The sequence below is a fragment of the Rutilus rutilus genome (assembly GCF_951802725.1).
Source record: "Rutilus rutilus genome assembly, chromosome: 13".
Lineage (NCBI taxonomy): Eukaryota > Metazoa > Chordata > Actinopteri > Cypriniformes > Leuciscidae > Rutilus > Rutilus rutilus.
The window spans coordinates 27950984-27970506 of record NC_140218.1 but is presented as its reverse complement, the minus strand read 5'-3'; the positions used below and the strand labels follow the sequence as shown (position 1 = coordinate 27970506).

The window sequence follows — 19523 nt, the reverse complement described above, 5'->3', positions numbered from 1 at the left end:
TGTTGAGCCCCCCTGCCACACCCGGGTACCAGCTTCAGCCCAGCCCTGATGGCCGAGGGTTCTGACCTGTGTGCAAAGTTTCAAGAGTTTGAGCACGTTAAAGGCCCCAAAAGCCCCTGAAACCTTGAAAAACAGGAATTTTAAACAAATCTCACTCAAAAGACAAATCCCCCCACCCCTCACACACACAGAGACGCAGAGGCAGAGAGAGAGAGGGAGAGAATTCTACAAAAAATCACATTCAAACCAAAATATCTCACTTTCTGTTGGTCACAGCTTATGACTATAAATTAGAAAGTTGTCCGGCTTGATGAGAACAATATACATAACGATTTTTGTGACTCTACTTAAAACTAAGCCCCCATTTTTGACTAAAGGTGGCGCTACTGAGCCCCTCACCACGCCCGTTTCTGAAACTTTGCACATGTCTACCGGCTAATAAATGTGATGTGTCTGTCGAGTTTCATCCAATTTCAAGTATGTTAAGAGTCTCAAAAGCATCTGAAAAGAATATTAAAGTTTGATGCGTTGCCACGGCAACAGTATTTAAGATATCAATAAACCTTTCACAGGTCTACATCTGCCGTGTGTCTACATTATACACATAAAGTTTGAAGCAAATCGGGTAAAAATAAGAGGGTGATTTCAAAGCATTTTGAAAGTGACACTTTTCCTGCTGCCAGTTGGTGGCGCTATAACTTTGACTCACAATAGTCACATCCATGTGATCGGCCTCTTACAACGAACACACTGCGGAAGTTTCATCAAGATCAGTTAATGTATGCAGAAGTTATAACACACTTCCTGTTTATCTTTTCTCGCTATAAATTCGTTTCATCGCCACGGCCAAACCGTTCGAGATATCAAAAATCCGTCCGCAATTTAGCATCCTCAATATCTTGACTTCATGCTGACCGAGTTTGGTGTGGATCGGATCAATTCCCTAGGAGGAGTACATTAAATTCCACAGCATGCGTTTTTCAAACAACCCATAATAGCTGACTTCCTGTTGGGCAGAGCTAATAACTTAGAGCGCGAAAGTTGTTCGGCCCGATGAGATCTATATGTGTACCTAGTTTCATACTAATACGTTCTTGTATGTGTCCAAGATTTAAGATTGTGTTCTAGGGGGCGCTGTTGAGCCCCCCTGCCACGCCCGGGTACCAGCTTCAGCCCGGCCCTAATGGCCGCGGGTTCTGACCTGCGTGCAAAGTTTCATGAGTTTTTGAGCACGTTAAAGGCCCCAAAAGCCCCCGAACCCTTGAAGAACAATAATAATAATAATAATAATCCTAACGAAAACAATAGGGCCTTCGCCCCTTCAGGGCTTGGGCCCTAAATATAGCTGCGAGCAGCGATTGCGGGCCCAAGCCGGTGGCACCGCCACCCCGGTGCCTTTAGTTACCTAAAGGCACCGGGGATGGCGGTGCCACCGGCTTTGGCCCTCCATCGCTGCTATATTTATATATATATATATATATATATATATATATATATATATATATATATATATATATATATAAATATCTATATATATACATATATATATATGTATATAAATATCTATATATATACACACACACACACACACACATATATATATATATATATATATATATATATATATATACTTATATATATATACGTATATATATATATATATATAAATATAAGACAGAAAATTTTACTTGTCTTACCTTATTCTGATTTTATGATACACCCAAAATATTCCACAACAAATCCTTTAAATTTAATGTAAAAATAAAAACGAAAGTAAGCAGTGTTGGTCTCACGTAACCCTCTCATTAGAATCAAAATGTTTCAATATTTGCGATGTATTTGGATGCTAAACTATTCTTTATTATAGGCTTTGTACTTCACTCGTGTTCCAATATCGATGGAAAAAATCATCCTCTTCACACGCGCAAAAATGTTCTTGGAAACATCACAGTGGAGCTCTGCTTACTGTGAATGGTACAGATTGTACTACTGACTATTTAAACAGAGCAGTGTAATTCGTTTATGTTAGGTTGACTATTTTTATTATTATATTGTATTAGGGCTATAATGAACAGGCTGCGATGTCAAGATTGCAATTCTGGAATGTGTGTGTGTGTGTGTGTGTGACGCGGTTGCGGTTGAACAGTGGACACAAAAACATAAATAAAATGTTTTAGTTAATTCCTACATCCATAGGAATAAATTGAAAATGCTCGCTCTACTCCGCACCATTATCAATGTCTGTGCGGACGTCTGTATTTTACTAGTATATAGTATACTATAGTTAGCGATTTAAAAGCGCTCAGTGGTGTCACACGTCGATTAACCGGTGGGAAAATGTTATCACAGTCACATCCCTAATATATTTATATATAAATACAATAGGCCTACCTGAAAGAGAATTTTACTTGCCCGACCAGAGTATAGCCTGATTAGAACGTCAATAACAAAAAAATAACTTGGGAATCACTAAAACGAGAGATTATTCTAATTTCATTACATTCATTTTAAGTTGCAATCATCAGTTAATAATAAATGTATTACTGATCAATGGGGTTGCACTGCTGAGGCTCATGCTGCTTCTCCAGGAGAATTGTAAACAAATGAGCGCAGCACACAAAAAAGCAACCCAGTTAACAACATACTGACTATAAAAATTACAAATATGGAGTTTTTATATTTTTTATAACATATGATAGAGTTAAGCAACCTCACTTGACGAGTAGGCAACTATTTCCTGAATACAATCACGATTGAAACTGTGACATTGATTTCATACAACAGGTTAATAAACAGTTACAATTAAGTCACTTACATTTTAGATGCAATATTGACTGTTTTTGTTCTGTTTCAGCAGCAAAAATAGTTAAACAAAGATCACAGCAACTTGTTTTCTCATTACTGAATGATTCAGCATTTTGAAACGAATCGCTTGACTCAAAGATTCAATGGTCAATCCATAAACATCTGTCTCAATCATGAATGACTCAGTCATTGGAACGAATCATTTGAACGAATGAATCAATGACTCGCTCATTAAGATGGTCGCCTGGCGACACCTAATGGCGGTTTAGTGTTATGTTTAAAAGTATCATTCTTTCCAACGTGCACCATTATCAATGTCCGTGCGGACGTCCGTTTTTTTACTTTCACTTTTATATTAGCGATTTAAAAGCACCCACTTGTGTCACACGTCGATTAACCGGTGGGAAAATATCCTCAGACACATACCTAATAAATGTATATTTAAATACAATATTGGCCTACCTGGTAAAAAGTGTTATATACTATTTTGATGTCCTTTTGGACACAAGAGGGCAGTATAGCCCTATGTTTGCTTTTTTGTTGAACCAAATAGCACTAAATAGCCTGTTTTTAACTTTTTCATTCTTCTTGAATTGCAAAAACAGAATAAAATGGGTTTAGTTGTGATATTTGTATACTTTTATATAGAAATAAATGGTATATAATTACATTTTTAGAAGATTTTTAGTGTTTCCTTTTTGGACATTAATCCCTCGCCGTAGCAAAACCGTTTGAGATATTTATTATCCATTCACAACTTAGCATATTTAATGTAGTTTCATCATGTTGAAAAAGTTTGGTACGAATAAAATAAATAGTTTAAGAGGAGTGGCTAAAAATTCAGAGGCTGATTTTGCAAAAAAAATCACATTCAGACCCAAATATCTGACTTCCTGATGGCCAGAGCTATTGAATGTAAATTAGAAAGTTGTCCGGCTTGATGAGAACAATATAAAAACTATTTTTTCTTTACTGTAGTTAAAACTAACCCCCCCACTTTTGTCTAAAGCATGTTGAAAGTGACACACTTCCTGCTGCCAGTTGGTGGCGCTATAACTTTGACTCACAATAGCTACATCCATCTGATCGGCCTCTTACCACGAACACACTGCTGAAGTTTCATCAAGATCAGTTAATGTATGCAGCAGTTATTCCACTTCCGTGTTTCTCTTTTCTCGCCATAAATTCGATTCCTCGCCACAGCCAAACCGTTCGAGATATCAAAAATCCGTCCGCAATTTAGCATCCTCAAAGTCTTGACTACATGCACACCGAGTTTGAAGGGGACACGGTGAATTTTCTAGGAGGAGTATTTCACATTCCACAGCAAGCGTTTTCCAAACAACCCATAATAGCCGACTTCCTGTTGGGCTGGCGTAAAACTTGACCGGGGTAAAGTTGTTCGGCCCGATGAGATCTATATGTGTACCGAGTTTCATATTAATTCATGCGAGCGTGTTTGATATATGGATCAAGTTTTAGAACCCCGTTCAAGGGGGCGCTGTTGAGCCCCCCTGCCACGCCCGGGTACCAGCTTCAGCCCGGCCCTGATGGCCGTGGGTTTTGACCTGTGTGCAAAGTTTCAAGAGTTTTTGAGCACGTTAAGGACCCCAAAAGCCCCTGAAACCTTGATTAACAATATAAAAGCAAGAGTCAAATCCCCCCCTCCCCTCACACACACACAGACACAGAGAGAGGGAGAGAAAATTCTTCAGAAAATCCACATTCAAACCAAAATATCTCTCTTCCTGTTGGTCGGAGATGGTTCATGTAAATTAGAAAGTTGTCCGTCTTGATGAGAACAATACACATACCAAGTTTTGTGATTCTAGGAAAAACTAAGCCCCCATTTTTGACTAAAGGTGGCGCTACTGAGCCATTCCACCATGCCCGTTTCTGAAACTTTGCACATGTCTACTGGCTAATAAATGTGATGTGTCTGTTGAGTTTCATGCAATTTCAAGTATGTTAAGAGTCTCAAAAGCATCAAAAAAGAATATTAAAGTTTGATGCATTGCCACGGTAACAGTATCTAAGATATCAATAATCCTTTCACAGGTTTACATCTGCCGTGTGTCTACATTGTACACATAAAGTTTGAAGCAAATCGGGTAAAAATAAGACACTGATTTCAAAGCATTTTGAAAGTGATGTACTTCCTGCTGCCTGTTGGTGGCGCTATAACTTTGACTCACAATAGTCACATCCATGTGATCGGCCTCTTACAACGAACACACTGCTGAAGTTTCATCAAGATCAGTTAATGTATGCAGAAGTTATAACACACTTCCTGTTTCATTTTTTCGCCATAAATTTGTTTCCTCGCCACGGCCAAACCGTTCGAGATATCAAAAATCCGTCCGCAATTTAGCATCCTCAATGTCTTGACTTCATGCACACCGGGTTTGGAGGTGAATCGATGAATTCCCTAGGAGGAGTACATTAAATTCCACAGCATGCGTTTCCAAACAACGCTAAATAGCCAACTTCCTGTTTGGCTGGCGTAAAACTTAGAGCACGAAAGTTGTTCGGCCCGATGAGATCTATATGTGTACCGAGTTTCATATTATTACATGCAAGCGTGTTTGATTTATGGACACGTGTTCGGATCCCGTTCCAGGGGGCGCTGTCGAGCCCCCCTGCCACGCCCGGGTACCAGCTTCAGTCCGGACCTGATGGCCGCGGGTTCTGACGTGTGTGCAAAATTTCAAGAGTTTTCGAGCATGTTAAGAGCCCCAAAAGTGCCCGAAAGGTTGACAAAATAATAATAATAATAATAAATAATAATAATAAATAATCCTACCGGAAACAATAGGGCCTTCGCCCTTTCAGGGCTTGGGCCCTAATAATTGACTCTGGTCCGTTGAATTATTAGAAAATAATGCACACTCAAGGTGTCTCTTGCTTAAGATCAGAAACAGTTTTAGATCAGAAATGGCTAGTGAAGTTCAAAAATAATTACATAGAAACAGCAAGTTACACATTGAATAAAACATTTTAAAGTAGAAAGACTGAAATAGTTCTTTTGTAAAACGTATTCCAATAATATATACAACTTCCAAAAAAACTTTTTTTACAGTGAAAGATTCATTCAGTATTCAGTGATTTGGCTTCTCTGTCATGTGTCTGTATAACAGAAAACCCAGGAGTGTGTCCAAGCAGAACATATGAACCAAGAATGTGTGCCCGGATACGTTTCGTGTCGTGTGCCGATGACAGTGACTGTGCCAACAATGAGAAATGCTGCAGCAATGGATGTGGACTTCAGTGTATGGCTCCAGTTACAGGTATTTTTATATTATATTATATTATATTATATTATATTATATTATATTATATTATATTATATTATATTATATTATATTATATTATATTATAGGGCTAAAAAGTGGCCCTGGACTTTCTGCCACAGAGCGGCCCACCACAAATCACAATAAACCCACCAGCTCATTATGCACAGAGCAATTTTTAACAGCACTTACTAACATAAAAATATAACACAATACAGAAATATAAATGCTTTTTTTTTTTTTTTTTTTTTTTGAAATGCTTATCATTAACATTAATGAATAATAATTAATAAATGTGTCTTTCCTGGTGTATATGGCAAATAGTAAATGCTCTGGTATGGTCTAGAACAGTGTTTCCCAACCTTTTTTCAGTCACGGCACCCTTTGAAATTTTTCAAAAAAAATTTGGCACCCTACTCGAGTGTTGTCACGATACTACTTTGACACGATACCTTGAAATGTATCAATTTTTAATACCACAGGGAAGAACCGCCTACTGTCATATAGATATTTTTTATATTATCTATTTTTTTTGTCCATCCATTGAAAGTCTAGGAATTTCTTCTGAAGAGATCACTTTATATGATGACATATTTGATTAAGGCTTTTATTCATATATAAACATTGTTCAATTACCATTGCAAATCTCACCTAAATGTTTGTTTACTGTATTTGTGTTTTTATATGGGGATCATTTTGTTATAATTGCACAAGATGGCTTGTTTTAATATATATTTTTTAATGTAATAGCACAGTTAATCTTCAAATGAATGTAGAAACAACATAAAGACAGTATATATATTTTTGTTTTTGAACTTGTCTTTTTATTTCATTTTATGAAGTGCAGTCATACAGTGTCACAAATGAACTTTTTGATTGTACAGCAAGGTGCCACGGGCAAGTCCACAAACAGAACAGTAATCCACAGACATCTCTCATCCTAACCATAATACATTTGCAAATGACCAATGCATTAAGATAAATAAAGAAATACAATAAAATAAAATAATAATAAAAGTAAGGAAAATATATGATATTCAGAAAAGAAAAGAAAAGAAAATGAGAATACACAACATAAAAGTGTACACAAATGTGCATGCACAAATCTCTATGGAAAAAAATAAATACAATTCTGCATATCATTCATATCAAATGAAAATTTAGGGCAATGGATGACCATTTATTTAGGAATACATCTGCTTTCAGTTGTAATAATGCTGTTGTATGCTCCATGTTATAAACTTCTTGGATTCTTTCCCTCCATTGTGCAACCGTTGGAGGGTGTGGCTTCAGCCAGGAGGCCGTAATTGCCTTATTCGCTATTAAAAGAAGGACTCTCAGCAAACATGTTTGGCTGTTCTCTTCAAGATCAGCTGGCAGTACCCCTAGCACAAAGTATGATGGTTCAAGAGGTAGATTTATACAGAGACGTTTTATTTTATTTTTATATTCTAATATCTTAGGGCAGTCCCAAAATATATGCGTGTGGTCCCCCACCAAGCCACAGCCCCTCCAACAGCCGTCTGAGGTGTTGCTCCATTTTGATGTTATGAATGGAGTTCTAAAATATCTCATTCTAATTTTCCATCCAAATTCCTTCCAGTTTGGACTACTGGTTGCCCTGTGTCCTTGACTGCATGAAGTCTCCCACTGCTTATCTGTAATTATTGTGTTAATTTCTAGTTCCCATTTTTCTTTAATATCTAAATTATTTCTTTAAATTCTTCCTGCAATATCTTGTAAATATGTGATATGAACTTGGTCTTTACTATTCCTTTTGTTATTGATATAAAAAAGTGCTCTATTTTTGTTGGTAGGGAGCAGAGCTTTTCCCATTCTTGATGGTTTTGCAAGTAATGTCTAATTTGTAAGTACCTAAAGAAGTCTTGGTTTGGTAAATCATATTTCTCTTTGAGCTGATCAAATGATTTCAGGACTGCTCCGTCAAACAGCTGGTCCAATACAACTAGACCCCTTTCTTTCCACTTCAGGAATCCTTTGTCTAGCCTAGCTGGGGAGAACTCACAGTTGTTTGCTATCATTATAGCTCTGGAAATAGTCTTGGGTAGTTGTAATTTTTTCCTCACAATTGACCATATTTTTAGGGTGTTTTTACTCCATACATTAGCAATCTTCTTTTTCCCCCATATGTCTTGGTTTAGGAATGGGATTGAATCTAATGGTAAATTTGGGCATTCACTCTGCTCCATTCCAACCCATATAGTGTCAGTGTCTTGGGACATCCAATCTACCATTGATCTGAGTTGGGCTGCCCAATAATATGTTCTCTTACGAGAGGTTCTCTCGTATTGCGTAAGCTAGCTTACGCTGCGGGAAAGTCTCCTTTCTCGAGATACTGAAGCCAAAAATTATCCTAATTTTTTAAAATTTGTCAACGCAGTGCGGCAGCCTGCAGACCTAGGGCAAGCGAGTCGCGTGCCCATTGGCTGCTCTGCGGCAACTGCAGCAGCCTATGGCTGAGCCTTGCGCGTGACGTCACGTCCAATGAGCGCGTTTGGCGCGCTTAGTGCGTCACAGCCCGTCATTAGGGGTGTGGCTTAGCGTATATAAGCAAGGAACAGAGGCTGCTTCGCTGATTTCTGTCTCTTCAGCGAAGCTCTTCGCATCGCTGATCTCCGAGGAAGCCGCCGTCGAATCCAGCGACCAGCACGCCGAGGATCTCAGCCTGAGGACGCCGGCCGCTCGCCGCCTTCAGCCTTCCCTGCCTGCTGCGCCATCCGGCATATTATATCCTTTTCTGCTCTGTGTTGTGTGTTTGTGTGTCCGCCGCGACACACTTGCATCTAAAAGAGCGCGAGGCGTTGTTTCAAATGCCTCGCACATCCTGTGGCTCGTGCAGAGCCGCGCTCAGCGACGGAGACCGCCACGTGCTGTGCGCTCTCTGCCTGGGCTTTGACCACGCTGTTCGCGCTCTCTCCGAGGGCGGCTGCGAACAGTGTGAGGAGTTACCGATGTCGACCCTACGGGCTCGACTCGCTAAGTTTGAAGAAACTCCATCTTCTCCGGCCGCTTCTTCCGGGCCACGAAAGAAGAAACGTCGCTCTCAAAGGCCGCCGGAACTGGACGCTACAGCTGAGTGCTCGCCGGAACCTCTCCCGCGAGCCTCGCTCTCTCCTTCCCCCCCACCCTTCACCGACGCGCAGCGGCCGGCCACTGCCCGCACTGCCGTCGCCCTGGGGGATGATGCAGATGATGCCGCTGACAGCTGCTCTCTGCTCGCGTCTGACAGCGAGGAGTGGTCGGGCTCTCACCGCTCCGCCCCCTCGACTCTGGAGTCTTCTCGAACCCGCGCTAGTGTTGACGCAGAGCTTCTCCGCCTCCTCACTTTAGCGGTCGAGAGAATGGGACTGGATTGGCCCCCACCTAAGGAGCCGGAGCCCAATCGCCTTGACGGGTTTTTTCTGCCTAGCCGCCGCCCTGCGCCTGCCTCTAGGTCAGCACCCTTCCTGCCTGAGCTCCACGCCGAGCTCTCTAAGTCCTGGAACGCTCCGTTCTCCACCAGACTCCGCCCGCCAGTCTCCTCGGCTCTCTCCCAGGTGGACGGAGCCGCCGAGAACGGCTATAACGGCATCCCCGCCGTTGAGGATGCTGTGGCAACGCACCTTTGCCCGCCGTCTGCTAGATGGCGCTCAAAGTCTGCCCTGCCGTCTAAAGCCTGCAGGACCACCTCAGCTCTCGCCGGCCGCGCTTTCGCCGCCTCCGGCCAGGCTGCTTCCGCCCTGCACTCAATGGCTATTCTTCAGATCCTTCAAGCCGACCTCCTCCGTGAACTGGACGAGAAGGGCTCGGATCAGTCTGCCTTAACCGATCTGCGCAGCGCTACGGATCTTGCGCTGCGCGCTACCAAGACCGCTGCTCAAGCCATCGGCAGATCCATGGCCGCGCTCACCGTCATCGACAGACACCTCTGGTTGACGCTCGCGGACATGAGTGAGTCAGAGCGCGCTGTGTTTCTCAACGCACCACTCTCGCCCACCGGCCTCTTTGGCCCTGCGGTCAGCGGAATTGTGGATCGGTTCTCTGAGGTACAGAAGGCGTCGCAGGCGATGGACCTCTTCCTGCCCCGCCGTTCGAGCTCAGCCACAGGCCGCCCTCAAACTCAGCCTCCTGTGCGCAGCTCTAACCAGCGCTCTTCCAGGCCCCCCAGCGCTTCGCAGCGACGCCAGGGCAATCGCCCCAGGTCGCGCTCGACCAGCCGTCACAGACCGCCGCCCTCACGGGGCCCGCGGCCCAAGATCGCGTTGAAGCCCGAGCCCGCGAAGTCCTCCTAGCATCCGCAAGGAGGAAAAGATGGTTGAGTCCCGCTACGGCCGGACCGCCATCAAAACGCACAGCTCTGTCAGTCCCCTATGTTCAGGCTACTGCAGCAGCACACACCGCAGCCAACGAGCCAGTATTAACACTCGCTCGCCTGCACACAAACGCCGTTTTCACGGCGACCCAGATAAATCTCAAAAAGAGTATAAGTGCTTTAAGTGTAGAAAATGTGCCCACACCCATGTGCTCACTGCTTCACACAAGTACAATCCCCATGGTAACGCGCCCAGAGCGCTCTCTCATAAAGCGGCCTCACACCGCTCGAGTACTAAATGTAGTAAATGTGCCCACACTTCCGTGCTCACAACTACTCGCTGCTCGCTCTGTCACTCAGTTACCTCAAATTGCTACGGCTCAAGCCGCAGGGGTATTAAGTGTAGAAAAAGTGCCCACTCCCGTGTGCTCACTGCCTCACACAGACCAGGTTCCCATGGCAACGCGTCCAGAGCGCTATCTCTTAAAGCGGAAACTTTCCGCTCGAGCATCAAGTGTAGGAAATGTGCCCACAGCCCTGTGCTCACACCTGCCCACTGCCCGCTCTGCCAGACAGGTTGCAAACCTCATAAAGCCCCCAAACACTGGCCGTGTCATAAGTGCAAATCCCGCGCCAGCTCACGAGCACGCGCGCCCACTTTCAGACACCATAATCCCCACGCCGCTCTCACGCCTGGGTTATTTGACAGCAGTTCACGCTCCATCGCCCGAGATCGAGCTACTAAATTCTGCACAGTCGGCCAGCCCTGTTCTTCTGCCCTCGTGTCCGAGCATCGGCGGCGCGCGCGCCGCCCCGTCTTCTCTGATACAGGTTCCCCATCCCGCGCAACGCGGCGATCTGAACCCAGAGACCATTCGACCCCTAGCTATGCATGCAAAAGCATGGGAGGCTATTCAGGGCGCGTCAGAATGGGTGCTCAACACCATAAGACACGGTTATTCGCTCCAATTTGCTCGTCGCCCTCCGCGCTTTCTAGCGCAGACGGAAACGAAAGTGAGTTTGGAAACAGCACATCTGCTTCATGCAGAAATAACAAAGCTGCTGCGAAAAGGGGCCATAGAACAGGTGCATCCTTCCCTGAGCGAGTCAGGCTTTTACAGCCGTTACTTCCTCGTTCCCAAGAAGGACGGAGCATTAAGACCTATTTTAGATCTGAGACATCTGAACAAGGCTCTCATGAGACGGCCGTTCAGGATGATTACAACCAGACAGATCCTCGCGCAAATTCGCCCAGGAGACTGGTTTATCTCTCTCGATCTGAAAGACGCGTATTTCCAGATCCAGATAACTCCCCGTCACAGGCCATTTTTGAGATTCGCCTTCGACGGTCGAGCTTATCAATACACAGTCCTGCCGTTCGGCCTGTCTTTAGCACCCCGTACATTTACGAAATGCATGGACACGGCTCTCGCTCCCCTGAGGAGTCAGGGAATGCGAATTCTGAACTACTTGGACGATTGGCTCGTTCTAGCGCAGTCAGAGACAGAACTTGTGTCTCACAGAACAGCGCTACTCGACCACCTGGAGGGTCTGGGTCTAGCGGTCAACTGGACCAAGAGCTCGCTCTCGCCCCGGCAGTCGATTTCCTTTCTCGGAATAGAACTGGACTCGGTGGCGATGACGGCCAGATTGTCGGAGCAGCGCGCGCGCCGCATCCAGCACCTCGCTGCATCCTTCAAAGAAGGCAACCGGGTTCCCCTGAAGGCATTTCAGCGCATTCTGGGGCATATGGCCTCAGCTGCAGCAGTGCTTCAGCTGGGTTTACTGCGCATGCGCCCGCTTAAACGCTGGCTGAGAACGCGCGTATCCCATCGAGCCTGGGCGACCGGCGGCTCGCTAATCAGAGTGACTCAGGTCTGTGTCTCAGCCCTGCAGCCCTGGCTAGCAGCCGAATGGTATCACACGGGAGTGAATATGGGAGTGGTTTCTCACCGGAAAGTTGTCTCAACAGACGCGTCCAACCTAGGTTGGGGAGCGCTCTTCGAAGGCAGACCGGTCTTTGGCCACTGGTCAGACCAGGAGAATCTCCTACACATAAACTGTCCAGAGATGCTCGCGGTCGAGAAAGCGCTCATGCACTTCCTCCCTTTCCTCCATGGTCACCATGTTCTAGTCCGCACGGACAACACTTCAGTAGTGGCCTATGTGAACCGCCAGGGCGGTGTCAGATCAAAGCAACTCTGCGCCCTGACGGAACGCCTCCTCGTATGGGCTCAGCACTCTCTGCGCTCTCTGAGAGCATCGCATGTGCCTGGCCATCTGAACGAGGGCCCCGACAGACTGTCCAGGGACAACGTTCCCCCTGGGGAGTGGTCTCTACACCCCCAAACAGTCCAGTCGCTGTGGCGCCGCTTTGGCAGAGCGAAAGTCGACCTCTTTGCGTCAAAAGACAACGCACACTGCCCAGCGTTCTTTTCGAAGAGCGAGGACGCGCTGGCCCAGCCTTGGCCCAGCGGCCCGCTATATGCGTTTCCACCTGTCTCTCTGCTGCCCCAGGTCATCGAGAGAGTCAGGGAAGCGCGCCACACAGTGCTCCTCATAGCCCCGTTCTGGGAGAACCAAGCTTGGTTCCCGGAACTCATACAATTGGCAGACTCAGCCCCTTGGCCGATTCCGGTGCGGAGAGACCTTCTCTCTCAAGCCCGCGGCTCGATTTGGCATCCCCACCCAGAGCACTGGTCTCTGCATGCGTGGAGCCTCAACAATTACATGCTGATCTACCAGAAGGGGTGATGAACACGATCATACAATCTAGAGCCCCCTCCACGAGGCGGCTCTACACGTCTAAATGGTCTGTGTTTAACAAATGGTGCACTGCCAGAGGACTCAATCCACAGACATGTGGGGTCTCGCAAGTATTGTGCTTCCTTCAAGAGCTACTGGACGCGGGCAGGTCCCCCTCCACGCTCAAAGTCTATGTCGCGGCCATTTCAGCGCTCTCTGTTTCAGAGCCGGGCCGCGCATTAGGAAGGAACGAGTTTGTCATCCGCTTCCTTAGAGGAGCGAGGAGGATGAACCCCCCGCGACCCCCTTCGGTTCCTATGTGGGATCTTTCACTGGTCTTAGACGCACTGAAAGCACATCCCTTCGAACCCTTAGAAACTGTGGACATGAAATACCTCACGCTCAAAACCGTTTTTCTGATAGCACTGTCTTCAGTAAAACGTGTGGGAGACCTTCACGCGTTATCCACTAACGCTGCGTGCCTCGAGTTCGGACCTAATGACTCTAAAGTTATTCTCAGACCGAGGCATGGGTACGTCCCAAAAATTTTGGGCACTCCCTTCAGAGCGCAGGTCATTTCCCTTTCAGCCCTGCCGAATACTGGCTGCGAGGCAGATAGTCACCTCCTCTGCCCAGTTAGGGCGCTGAGAAGCTATATTTCGCGCTCCGCCGCCTTCAGGCGTTCAGAGCAGCTTTTTGTTTCGTTTGGTGGGCGCACCAAGGGTCTCGCCGCCTCGAAACACACCCTGTCCAGATGGATAGTCGATGCTATCGCAGCTGCTTACGCATCCAAAAACCTGCAGTGCCCTTTGGGCATTCGGGCACACTCCACCAGAGGCATGGCCTCATTGTGGGCGTGGTCCAGTGGGATTCCCATTCATGACATTTGTGCAGCGGCAGGCTGGGCCTCCCCCTCCACATTTGTTAGGTTTTACAACCTGGAAGTTCCCGCTTTGCAGGCCAAAGTGCTATCAGTCTAAGTCTCGCGTAAGCCAGCCCACTGTCTGTGCGCGGGCTACGCTGCTGATTTAGCTCTACTGGTTGAGCTACACTATATGGAAGTGTTAGTTGGACCGGCTGTGCCGCTCCCTGCCCCATATTATGTGCTTGTGTACTGTGGTATCTTGGCCGCCCAGCTCCGCTTCGCGTTCCCTGGGCTTCCCATGGGATTCATTCAGGATGCTGGGCGCGCGCACGGCGTTGACAAAGGTGTTCCCGCAGCGTAAGCTAGCTTACGCAATACGAGAGAACCTCTCGTAAGAGAACGTACTCGGTTACTAACGTAACCTCTGTTCTCTCTAGAGAGGGAACGAGTATTGCGTAACCCGCCGTGCTCTCGCCACGAGCTCATTTCGCTTCATGCGACAGAAACCAGCGAAGCAGCCTCTGTTCCTTGCTTATATACGCTAAGCCACACCCCTAATGACGGGCTGTGACGCACTAAGCGCGCCAAGCGCGCTCATTGGACGTGACGTCACGCGCAAGGCTCAGCCATAGGCTGCTGCAGTTGCCGCAGAGCAGCCAATGGGCACGCGACTCGCTTGCCCTAGGTCTGCAGGCTGCCGCACTGCGTTGACAAATTTTAAAAAATTAGGATAATTTTTGGCTTCAGTATCTCGAGAAAGGAGACTTTCCCGCAGCGTAAGCTAGCTTACGCAATACTCGTTCCCTCTCTAGAGAGAACAGAGGTTACGTTAGTAACCGAGTACGTTTTCAGGCTAGTCAAGTCCAGGCCTCCATTTTCCTTTGGGCAGAGTAGTCTTTTAAATTTAAGTCTGGGTAGCTTGCCTTGCCAAATAAACTTGGATAGCCATTTATCCAATATAGTAAAGGTGGAGGCAGGAACATAGATAGGTAGGGATTGGAAGAGAAAGAGCAACCTAGGTAAAATGTTAATTCTTATAGTTTCTATTCTTCCTATCAGGGAGAGTGGCAAAATTTCCCATCTTGTAAGGTCCGCTTTTATGTGGCCCATCAATTTCCCGTAGTTGGCTTTAAACAGTTTTGATAGGTCTGTCGTTATAATAATTCCCAAATATCTGAATCCCTGAGACCAGTGGAAATCAAGCCTTTCTGATAATTGGATTGGCCAATGTCCAACTAACATCATTGCCTCTGACTTCGATTGATTGATTTGATAACCAGAGAGTTCTCCATATTTCTTTAAGGTGTCTAGCAGTGCAGGGACAGAAAGGACTGGATCCCTTATATAAGTCACGATATCGTCTGCATAAAGAGATACCTTGTGCTCCTTATTTCCCATGTCTTTTATGCGTTTTATTTCCTCATTCTGTCTTATAGATGCTGCCAGGGGTTCAATATTTATAGCAAAAAGCAGGGGGCTAACACAGTCCCCTTGCCTCACCCACCTCTGTAGGTCAAAGAACTCAGAACAGCATCCGTTTACTCTGACACGAGATTTTGGATTTCTGTAAATAACTCTGACCCAATTTACAAATTTTGGATGGAATCCCATTACAGATAGCGTTTTGTACAGAAAGTCCCAATTAACAGTGTCAAATGCTTTCTGTGCATCAAAGCTTATTAACATTGATGTTTGCTTGTCTCTTTTAGCGCAAGTAATGATGTTTAGGGTTCTTCTTATATTAGCACCCTGTCTGTTAGGAATAAATCCTGTTTGATCTGGCTTAATCAGAGTAGTAATATGTCTTTGAATTCTCTGTGCTAGAATACTTGTCAGTATTTTCTGATCGTTGCATATCAAGCTGATAGGTCTGTATCCCTCACAGAGCGTTGGGTCCTTCCCTTCTTTATGAATCACAGATATAATGGCCTGTGACCATGTCTCCGGAGGGTTGTTCTTAGAGAGGGAGTATCTAAACACCTTGGTTAGTATGGGCACTAGGTCATTTATGAAGCATTTGTAAAATTCTCCAGGAAGCCCATCGACTCCCGGAGAGACAGTATATTTTAAATAATTGTTTTATGCCATCTTTTTATGAATGAAGGCCAGTATCACTGATACCAATACTGATACTGATGTCTTCAATTATTTATTTATTTTCAATTTTAAACATTAATTATCACCATTTAACATTACAGTATAATTGAAAGCTATAAATTGTAACATTTATTTGGCTCCAAAAAATGTGAACTTACAACAATGCTCACATAAGTCCATAATGAATGTAATATTTAACTGTGCCCTTCCTACCTAACAGGTAGGAAATACACAGAAGTTTAATAAAGTTATCAAATACTTTACAGTCGTCACTGCATAAATTATGAATTAAATATAGATTAATCCTTATTAAAGCTACAAGCGTTCTTAAGTCAAGAGTAGTGAGTGATTTTCTCTGTTACCTGCATGTGTTCTTTTGATTCTGCTGTCATGGCTGCACATGTGGAGCACGCGTCCCATTTTCTCACAACTCTTTACGTTCCTTTAGGGCTTCATTTAACTAATTTAAGACTGCTCTTATGAGGATACTCAACAAAATGGACATTTTGGCATAATTGTGTGTTATTATTCGTTCAAGCGCGAAAGAGAACTCGATTCTCCCTGAGTGTGAAAGGACATTCACGGGCAGCGCGTTGTCTTTTGTCTTTTCGCGCTTGCATGGTTTAAAAGCATTTGCATGAATAAGAACGTGATCATATAATGTAACGCTAGCCAAAGGATGACAGAAAAAACGGATGCTGTGTTAACTGCGTTAATAACGCGTTGAACTGAAAAACATGAATCGCATGCGTTACCGTTGACAGCACGGACATAACCAGACATGGAAAACGTACAATTAGCATTTTTATTATAAATTTGTGTGCGTAATTTGTTGTTATGAGAGACATCCGAGATTGATACATCTTCTTTTTTCTTTTTTTTTTTACACATTTTAGAAATTTTTAAATGTTTCATGGCGTTTTTACAGGACACCCCTGCTCCCGCCAGGCACCCTGGTTGGGAAACGCTGGTTTAGAACAGGGGTTTTCAATCTTGGTCCTTATAGGGACCCACCAATCTGCACTTTTTATGTGTTTCTCTCTATCTGACAGTCTTAGAACAGTTCTCTCATCTAAAGAGTTGATGAATGCTTGAATCTGATTCGTTGACGAAGATTCTAAGGTGTGCAGTCATTTTCAGGGAAACGCACGGCTAAAGTAGTTCCAGGCAGGTCTTGACCGCAATACATGTCCATATCACTTCGCCAAATGATTTCAGTTATTTCAAAGGTCCTTACAGAAAATTATTTCCTTGTTTTTTGGAAATAATGATAAGCAGAATAATTGACTCCGGTCCGTTGCATTTTGAGAAAATAATGCACACCCGAGGTGTTCGTTGTTGTAAAATGTATTCCAATAATATATACAACTTACAAATATATTTTTTTACATTGAAAAAAAAAAAAAACATTCAGCATTCAGTGATATGGCTTCTCTGTCATGTGTCTGTATAACAGAAAAGCCAGGAGTGTGTCCAAGCACAAATCATGAGGCAGCAGTGTGTTTCATGATGGGTTTAGAGCTGTGTGCCGATGACAGTGAGTGTGCCAACAATGAGAAATGCTGTGGCACTGCATGCGGTGGACGTCAGTGTGTGGCTCCAGTTACAGGTATTATATTATATTATATTATATTATATTATATTATATTATATTATATTATATTATATTATATTACAGGTCTGTTGAATGCTTTAATCTGATTGGTTGACGAAGATGCTAAGGTGTGCAGTTATTTTCAGGGAAACGCATGGCTAAAGTAGTTCCAGGCAGATCTTGACTGCGTTACATGTCCATATCACTTCGCCAAATGATTTATGTTATTTCAAAGGTCCTTACAGCAACAACAGCAAAAGAACCAAAAGCCCCAGTGAAAAAAACATTCAGCATTCATTGATTTGGCTTCTCTGTCATGTGTCTGTATAACAGCAAATCCAGGAGTGTGTCCAAGCACAAAATTGAAACCAGGAATGTGTGCCTGGATAAGTTTTGTGTCGTGTGCCGATGACAGTGACTGTGCCAACAATGAGAAATGCTGCAGCAATGGATGTGGACTTCAGTGTATGGCTCCAGTTACAGGTAATATATTATATTATATTAAAGCAATATCTCACTCTAGCAGTGCGATATGGCTGTATATCAGCATGGCTGTGGCGGAGTGCCGTAAGTAATCACAGCGTTCTGATATATAGCCATATCGCATGGCTACCAGTGTGATGTTGTGTTTGTACAACAGTTTGACGGCACAAGTGTGTAAATAAATAAGAAACAACAATGGAGGGTCTTTAAACCCATCTTTTGTGCAGAACTATTTCCTTCTGCCACGGATTCAAATCTCCAGTTGACAGTTTGACAGTTGAGCCCAACCCTCCGTTACTAATTGTAAAACGTCACTTTAGAACTAGCAACGAAGGAACGCTGAGACTTCATCGAAGCTTATTGTTTTATGTAGAGTAGAATATTATGAGAGATAGATCGTCAAAACGAGTGCATTACCTCCATCTAGCTAATATTCTTCAGGTCAATCTAATAGTAATAATCACAAATCAGTTTGAATGTCCGCTGAGGAAAGTGAATCTTTGTCTTTGTCCTTTTAACAGTTAAGAGCATTTCCCATGATAGCGCTAGTCAATGCATTTGTGGGGTTGCGTCTTATTGTTTACAACCTTGTTTCGACCTTTCACTAAAAAAGTATTTGTACAATAGGAAATAAACACAAGCAAACAGTTCAGTCAAAAGTACAAAAGCAGAGCTAGTTATAGTAGTTACAGGATTTCAGTTAAATACAAATATAGTTATGAAACTACCTTTATGCAAATTGATTTGCTCTGGAACAAGTAATAGATGAATAAATCTTATATACCCAAAATTAATTATACCTCATGTTTGAACACTATCTACATAAGAACCAGCGGCAAATTCCAGAAGGACTGGCCAAGATAAAGCTGTTCTCTGCGGGTTCATGAGCGCTGAATGGCCGCTGACGGTCTGGAGCTCAATCAAAACATTTAAACAAATGGTCAAATGTGCGCTATGCTATATAGGTCACATATTTGAGGTCTAAATTACATTCTCACCTAAAAAAATATTTTCAGGGCTCGACATTGAGCCTTTTCATGTGCTGGTCCTTTGGACAAGTAAATCTGTCATTCACTTGTCCGAGTAAAACAGTTGCTTGTCTGAAAAAAAGAAAAAAAAGAAAAACCTATTCTGAAGCAATATTCTCATCAGTGTTCAATCATCTTTGATATATTTAAATCTGCATATTTTCATATCTGCCCCTTTAAAGGAAAAATCCTTTAAGAAATCTCCCATACATCTTATTCAATGTATGCTTAATCTTTAATGTTAAATTCCTAAATTTGATCAATAAATTAAATTAGAATAATAAGACACTATAGGGTTATTACC

The 19523-nt window shown here is 44.0% G+C and overlaps 1 protein-coding gene across 1 annotated transcript in view; it reads left to right on the top strand.

Moving 5' to 3' along the window:
- LOC311302985 (uncharacterized protein) overlaps positions 1–19523 on the top strand; it is a gene marked incomplete at its 5' end in the record, with an annotated part of 130476 nt that overhangs the window by 96469 nt on the left and 14484 nt on the right. Inside the window, 3 exons of the mRNA XM_084429188.1 lie at positions 5943–6092; positions 17571–17723; positions 18042–18191. Coding sequence (XP_084285314.1) covers positions 5943–6092; positions 17571–17723; positions 18042–18191 — 453 coding nt within the window. The remainder of the gene's footprint in view (positions 1–5942; positions 6093–17570; positions 17724–18041; positions 18192–19523) is intronic.